At 36.1% G+C, this 8,015-nt stretch overlaps 1 protein-coding gene across 1 annotated transcript; it reads left to right on the plus strand.

Moving 5' to 3' along the window:
* Window positions 1-586: 586 nt before the first annotated feature.
* Window positions 587-5,267, plus strand: LOC101862522 (cytochrome c oxidase assembly factor 7 homolog). Its single transcript, XM_005104868.3, has 3 exons — window positions 587-820; window positions 3,369-3,509; window positions 4,783-5,267. The coding sequence occupies exons 1-3, from the start codon at window positions 715-717 to the stop codon at window positions 5,220-5,222; spliced, it is 687 nt and encodes a 228-aa protein (XP_005104925.1). The 5' UTR covers window positions 587-714; the 3' UTR covers window positions 5,223-5,267.
* Window positions 5,268-8,015: the final 2,748 nt, after the last annotated feature.

Here is an 8,015-nt window from a genome sequence, read left to right on the forward strand (position 1 = left end):
GAGAGAGAGAGAGAGAGAGAGAGAGAGAGAGAGAGAGAGAGAGAGAGAGAGAGAGAGAGAGAGAGAGAGAGGGGGGGGGAGAGGGGGGAGAGAGAGAGAGAGAGAGAGAGAGAGAGAGAGAGAGAGAGAGAGAGAGAGAGAGACGAAATATTTATATATATATATATATATATATATATATATATATATATATATATATATATATATATATTATATATATATATATATATATAAGATGTTGATCGAATTACACGTAATGCATCATAATATTATTGTACTGCGCTAGGTTTTTAATGTCCCTCCAAAACAGGAACAAGTTTCGTGCCGTCCGTAAAAACACCTCCACGTTGCCATTTCTAACGTAAGAACATATTATTATACGTTCCGAGTTTGAACGGATGTATGATTGAACCTAGAAACTTAATTATTGTCCTTGTTCATTCATGTTTCACAATATTATTATAATGTAAGTTCAAAAACGCTATTTCTTTTATGATTTTGGCAAAACTAGGTGACCGAGATAAGCTGCTTTTCTCTGGCATCAAAAATGTAATTTACACTTACTTTGTACCAATAGATCCGCCGTGTATACGAAAACAAACAGGGTGAAGGTCAAGTTACGAAAAGAAAATTGAAGCGAAAACTGGGCTGGTTGACCCGAGTCGCCGAAGATACAAGATTGCAGTTTGTTCTTGCAGTAAACGACCTATTCAAATGGCTCGAAGTTATGATCTAACGGATGAAAAGCAAACGAAAGAATATTTACGTGACGTGGAGATCGAATATCAGTTTCAGTGTCTTGATCAAAAAGAAGCTGACGGTAATTTGGACAACGTTGCGTAAAGCAAAACCGAAAGTAGAAACAGAGACCCCTTTTCTTTAGTTTCAGCAGTGGTCCGTGGTCTATTAATTTCTATCGATTTAGTTTTGTGTTTTTGCGCTATGTTTAGGTTTATAGATTTCTGCTTTAAGTAATGATTAGGGTTTTGTCTTCAGACTAACAGGAAATATTAGTTTAAAGTTCATCTTGCAATGTTTTCTCTTTTATTTTTAACTCTAAATTATTATATTTTTATATTAGAATCTATATAAAAAATAGATTCTAGATCTAGATATCTAGATCTAGATTTAGAATCTAGATCTAGATTCTAGATCTATGTCTAGAATCTAGATCTAGATCTAGCTAGAAATCTAGATCTCTAAGAGAAGAGTAAGAGTCTAGCCTATATCTCTAGAGCTACAAATTTATTATCAGTAAAATGGGTACAGAGGCCATATGGCTGCTCCTAATCTAAACACTAGTCAGTGGGGTCAAAAATTCGTGGCACAACTTATCCTCAAATATCTTTACAAGGGGTGAATCAATGTCACCCATACTTTGCACAACAGTTTGTCTCAGTTTTATCTGAACTTTTTTATCATATTTTTCCACAACAATTGAGGCTGCTAGATATCTAGATCTAATCTAGAGTCTAGATTTTTCTAGATTAAAGAACTTTTCTGCTTCATAAATTTATATAAAATTAAAATACTAGATCTATAAACCTCGGATCCTTCATGGGGAAAATAGAATTGTTCGCAGCACTTCCCGCTTCTCACTCACCTTGGGCTTGTTACCATACGTCACAAAAAAACTAAAATTAATTTGTTGTAACAAATTTGTGAAGCGTTCCATATTTATTTTTTTTAAGTTGAAAAGAAAATTTAAAAGAAAAAAGTAATCCCCCCCAAAAAAACATAGCTCACCAATGACACTTTTTAGTGGCAAAACTAGTTACAACAAATTAATTTAATAGTGAACCCTTTTTTGCTCTAAAGGTTCTCTAAACATATATATATGTGTTCTATAAAGATAATTACTCGCGATTTGAAAAAAATGACGCGACTTGTCTTGCTTTTAAAAGCGATTGTCCCAGCTGTTAACCTTTTAAAATCAGTAGAAACCGCCCATTAGGATTTTTTATTAGTATTATTAAGGAATTTTCTAGAATAGAGCTAACAGCTAGGTCTTTTACAAAAATATTGATCTGTACAAATTAATACAAGTCACTACACACCGTGCAAAATCTGGAGAGTTTATGTTCAATAGTGGAGGAGATATTTGACAATAAGTTGCACCATGAAATTTTGACGGCACAAATAGTAGAAAATACCCATATAGATTTTATTATATATATTCATAGCCTATTAAATTATATGAACGAAGCGTTCGTTTGAGGAGAACTTGCCCTATTAAAGTGAACCAATAGTTGAGATACAACTTGTTTAGCTATTTAAATAACTCCATTAATCGTAACGTATGAAGAACAGCAAGGTTGTTGTTTTTTTTCTGAAATTTCTAAAAAAAAAATTATGAATTTTGAAATCTTTCTCATAGACTTACAGTCCCCCGTCCCCCCCCCCCCCCCCCCCCCCACCTGGGCAGTGCTTCTGACTGAATTTGTTTGTAAAGGCCATTCTCAAAGGGAGGGGGCGGGGGGGGGGGGGGGGTATTAACATGTTCTTATGCACAGTAGAAAATTGTAAATGAAATGGTCTGATCTAAATGCTCATGCTGTGCCGGAACAACTTTCTATCATTTTTTACCTCTCTGCTTCTTTTGTATGTTTGTCACTCTCTTGTGAACTGCTATTTCCGGGGTGCCGTGATAGTCAGCAGACTTTTTATGCTGTTGAGGCTAGAGAGGTGAGCAGAGTAAGTCTGATTCCTTGTAAAGACTTTTCTGTTGACACCCACCCCTTGGCGCTCATATGACCTTTTATGCAGTTGCGAGCGTCGTAAAACCCTCCGCTATAAAAAAAGAAAACCTTACTAAATTGAAACTTAAGCACTTACAGTTACAGTATTAGATTAATAAAAACACAAGCAAAGGATTTTGTTAAGCTGTTTCTTTTTCTTTTTCTTTTTTTTTGTAACCTCCTGAATTAAAAAAATCCCCAGGTTCCTATCATGTCATAATAACAGGAACCTTTTTTGAAATTATATCATTTGATCATAAAATTTAAATGGTCAGTGGTTACAGTGGAGGTTAAAAGATTTGCTTGCAAGGGTATGAAACAAAAAGATCAAGACCAAACACACCATGTTTTGACTTTCTGTAAGAAGCAGACCACAAAGTCCACTTATCATGAATTCTTTTAGGAAACAAATTTTGTTGATTTCCCTTGTTAAGTTGTTACTTCACATCAACTGAATCAAAAGAGTCAGTAACAGATGTGAAAAGAAAAAGCACTTTTTAAAATTTTTTAAGCCTTTACACACCCAATAAAAAAAATGTTTGGATTTGGATATCTATAATGTGAATAGTGTTAAAAGAAGTGTAAACGTTTCCGTTAGTGAGATTCCTGTCTTTATTTTTAATCATTCAGGCTGCCACCGCTTGGCTGAGTTCCGAGAGAATGTGAAGAAGAACATCACAGCAGCTGCCCCTCTGTACAAGGAGAACTGTGACAGCAACAAATACCCAAAGAGCTGCTACAAGTATGGCCAGTGTCTCATCACTGGAAAAGGTTTGTTGGAACTGTCTGTTTGTGCTCATATTGTTTTACAATGGAAAAACAGTCGAACTTGCTTTAACGGCCACCTGTACAAACGACCGCTTCTCATCACCTTTCTTGCTTTTTTAAAATGTTATAATGACACTGTCCTGAATGTCCACCTGTCTAAGATGATCTACTTTTCTCCTCAACAATGGGTGGTCATTTTCGACGATATGGACTGCACTAGGGAACAAAAATGACAGTAGCTACAATTCTTTATATTTCACTATGATTTTGATCTGTCAAATATAATATTATCAGAAGCTTCATAGTGGCCTATATCAGTGGCATGAAATTACTAAACTGGGAGATGTGATTTTATTTGTGAACTTGTCAACACAGAGCAAAAGTAAAATGAATTTTTTTTTGTCATGCATAAAACATTCTTCTTCTTTTTTTTTCAATTATGGTTTTCTTTTGAACATTTTTTTTTCAATTAAATTAGTGTTTTGTTTTGGGGTTTCCCTTTTTGAGCAATTTTCAATAAATGACTACTGCTGATTGGTTTGATGATGACATTTCAAAATTTGTTTTGGGGTTCACAAAGGGAAGAAATGAAAACCATTCATTCTCACTACTTGTAACATCTCTTTGCTTCTTTTCTTTTCTACTGCTGAATTGTTCCTGTCATATAACATTATTTTTTACTTTTATATTATATGTTGTGGAGCTGGTTTATGTGTATCTTTGTGTCTTTAATTGATTATTGTTCAAACAAATATTATGCCGTGTGTGTGGGGGGGGGGGGGGGGGGGGGGGGGTAAGCAGCCCACCTCCTAAATCAGTCATGGGCAAGTGTGTCCGAGTCGCAGGTCAATTTATAATGCGATTCTGAACATCTCTTGGACCGAAGCTCGGGTGAAATTGGTTGAAATACTCAAAGCTCTCGAAAGTGATATTTAAAATGACACTGTCACTACAGTCTGTAGCACATGTCACGCAAGAGCATTTCATGAGATAGAATATTAGATCTATTGCTTCCAGCTTGGCCACCTTCATCATTAATTACTGGGTCCATTCTTGGGCCAGAATGAAACTGCTCATACGCCGCATCTGGCTCCTGGACCATAGTTTGCCCATTTCTGTCCTAAATGATTTAAATTGTGTTAACATCGAATCAAATAAGTAGTATAAACAAATAATCAAACCCACAAGCTAAACAAACAGAACCTAAATTCTGTGTGTATGGGTGTGTAAGTTAGTATAAAAATAACATCTACCATCTACTCTTTTTTCCTTCTAGGTATACCAGATAACAAACCAGACCTGATCTCTGCCTTGCAATATTACGAGAAAGCCTGCGATTACGGACTAGGCTCGGGATGTTTTAACGCTGCTCAGCTCAGACTGTCAGGCACGGGCGACAACCAGAGCAACTCGGAGAAAGCCATGTCTCTCTTAGACAAAGCCTGTGAGCTCAACGATGGGGAGGCTTGCTTCAAGTTGAGCACCTTCTATCTGATGGGTCAGAGAGTGGAAAAGGACCTCTCCAAGGCATTTCAGCTGGCAAAGAAAGGTTGTGAGCTGGGGAGCGTGTACAGTTGTAGCAACCTGGGTCTCATGTATCGCCACGGTAACGGGACGGAGAAGAATGCCAAACTAGCGAATGAGGCAAAGCAAAGGGCCATGAAGCTGTATGAGGAGACGAGAAAGAAGCAACCGACTGTCAAAGTAAATGAATGATATTGTGTTCTTTAGTTTTCATACACATTTTGTAGGTAAACGCTAGAATGAGCTGGAATAACCATGTGGGGACCAGTGTGTTTGCATAATTTGTTGGAAGATTCATTTCATCACTCTCAGGGGAAATAAGGGAAGAATGGAATAACAGCTGTGGCTCTTTTTGAGATTATGAGAGATTTTCTATAAATTTATTTTTAGCGATTTCTCTTGAAGTGTCCTGATCTAAAGAAATATTTATTTATAAATTATTTCTGATTCGAAAGTTGGTTGTTTATCAGACAAATATTAACTGTCTGTTTGAGGTACTGATTGTGTGTAGTTTTTTTTATATATAATGGAGTTCGCTTAAGGGGAGACGTACACTCCTGGAAAAATTTTCTAAACGAATGACTTTTATTCAATTTCATGTAATTGTGTAAGAAGTTCATAGGTAAATAGGACGTACTAGGGGGGAATTTGTTGAATTTTTCTAAAAAATGGGTCTCTGTGGCGGCCAACTTGGATTTTCAAACCAGTTTCTTAGTGCAGAAGAATTTCATAGTAAATATAGAATTATCAGCCTGAAATTTGGCACACAAGTACAAATCTATATCAACTGGGGATCCATATAAGGATTTTGACCTATCTTTAAAACTAAAAAAAGTGAGCCCAAAGTCATTGGACACCCTGGAGTCAGTTGACGAAATTTTGGGGTACATATTACAAAAAAAAATTGAATATTTCCTCAAGTTACCAATATTTCCCAATTCCATTACATAGATCCCCAGAATCGATCTTAAAGCACCTGTACACCAAATGTGAAGCTTCTAGCTTCTGTAGTTTTTGAAAACTCCTTGCACCCTGGAGGTCACATATGTCAAAAAGTAGATTTTGAGAAAAACAGATAAAAACAGGGATTTTTAAAATGCTTTTTAGAGCAATTTGCACTTTTCAAACGCCCTTTTAGGTCATTTAGGGTGTTTTTTCAACAGTTTCTTCCTTTTGACTTGATAGAACAGATGTCAAAGGAAGTTTTTCCGCAAAAAACAAAAGTTGGATAGTTTGAAAAATTGTATTGATATTTGCCTTGGATCGCCGACCCGAGTCTTCCCTTAAACTGAAATCCTATGGATGACTTGAATGCCGAAGGTGTAACCGGGTTTATTGTGTAGAGAGCGTGCTTAAATACAAGAAAAATATCTTGGATTTTTTCCCCATTGTTTTCGGAAACGGACTCTACAGTTTTTGCTTGCATTATACCATTGGAAGCAATATAAGCCACTTTGCCATCTGGACAATTCCACTACAGACGAGCCTGGTTTTGCTTAAAACTCTTCTGTGCACAATTTATTCCGGGTGGGGTGAAAGAAAGTTTTGTGCCTCGCTTATTATTGAACCTTAAAAGTTCATTTGTTGGCCTCTTGACTTTACTGTGTTAACTTTTATTCTACCAAGCTGCAGATTCCGTTTTATTCTGGTGAAAATAAGTGAGTGTCACTCGTGTGTTGTGTCAGCATTCAGTGCGTTGCTTTTAAGAAAATGATTGCTTTGTGCAGCTGCTGTGTCTGTAGTATCTGTCTCTAGGGGGAAATCTGATCAAATGTTGAGCTTCTGATGTGATGAAAGTGATGAATGCTACTAGAACACATTTATATATATATGAAGGGTTTATGAAAGCATTTAATTGTTGTGAGCAGATGGTTGGAGGGCATGTCTTGTAAAACCTACTTCTCTTCTTTCCTTTTTGCTTTTTGTTGATGTGCTTCTTTTTAAAACAAAACTCCAATTGGTTGCGAATTGTGATTTTCTGGAAGTTATTATTTGGATGACAGATTCAAAAATAAACACACACCAAGGATTTTAGTTTAAAAGGGGGGGGGGTTATTAGGCTTATTTATATTTTGCCTTTTGGGTTTCTTACAGCTTTAGAAATGAAGCAGTGATGTCCCTTAAATGCTCTCTACCCTGGAAAGAGGGGAAATAATTATTTCTCTCAAAATGCCTAAAATGTCTGTGTTGCAAGTGAAGTACTGAATTCTACGTTTAACCTTGCTTCTCATGATAAGTAATAAAAAGAAATGGAGTTGCTGTTGCTCGCTTTTTGACAATTGCGATATGAGTTAGTTATCTGTGGATTTTTAAAAAATCACCAAGGGGAGATGGTTGGAAGTGAAAGGCGCAACTCCACTGGTAGATCCTACTTCTTTTCTTTCATTTTTTTTGTCTCTGTCTATCTGTCCTACTTTTCCCCTCCAATAAATGGTGGTTACTTGTGTAATCTACCTCTCTTTACTCAAACGAAACAAATACATATATACATCACTGAGGTAAAGGAAACCTTGGCTTTCACCCAAATAATCTCTGCCACATTGTTTAAATATTTTTGTGATAGTTTGTATTCAAGGATGTTGAGTGCTGTGTAAGAAGTTGTTGTTATGCAAATGAAATAAAAAGAAAATTTTACAATGATTTTTTAAAATAAATTTTAAAAAATGGACAATGTTGTTTCATGGTTTGATTTGACATCATTTTCTTGATTAAATGCCTTGTGCCTAGTGTTTGGAGGGTACCACTGGTAATGGTAGGTCCTACTTCTTTTCTTTCACTGTTATTTCTGTCGGTCTTTTTCTCAGCACTAAATCACTGTTGTTTTGTTGATGTACTGTATTTTAGTTTAACCTTTAACTTAACTCAAACACCTTGCTGTGTAGGCCTATGTGTTCTTGTGTATCCTGGTTAGTTTCTAGTTTCTAATTACACTGACCCAAATAAGGAGTGTTACCTGCTGTGCTATTGTGTTATAATGGCTTCAAC

This window comes from Aplysia californica, unplaced genomic scaffold (genome assembly GCF_000002075.1).
Source record: "Aplysia californica isolate F4 #8 unplaced genomic scaffold, AplCal3.0 scaffold00439, whole genome shotgun sequence".
Taxonomy (NCBI): Eukaryota; Metazoa; Mollusca; class Gastropoda; order Aplysiida; family Aplysiidae; genus Aplysia; species Aplysia californica.

Coding starts and splice junctions, on each gene's coding strand:
- LOC101862522 (XM_005104868.3), top strand. CDS start 715: ATGGCTCGAAGTTATGATCTAACGGATGAAAAGCAAACGAAAGAATAT. Junction 821..3,368: donor TGATCAAAAAGAAGCTGACG/GTAATTTGGACA, acceptor TTAATCATTCAG/GCTGCCACCGCTTGGCTGAG. Junction 3,510..4,782: donor GTGTCTCATCACTGGAAAAG/GTTTGTTGGAAC, acceptor TTTTCCTTCTAG/GTATACCAGATAACAAACCA.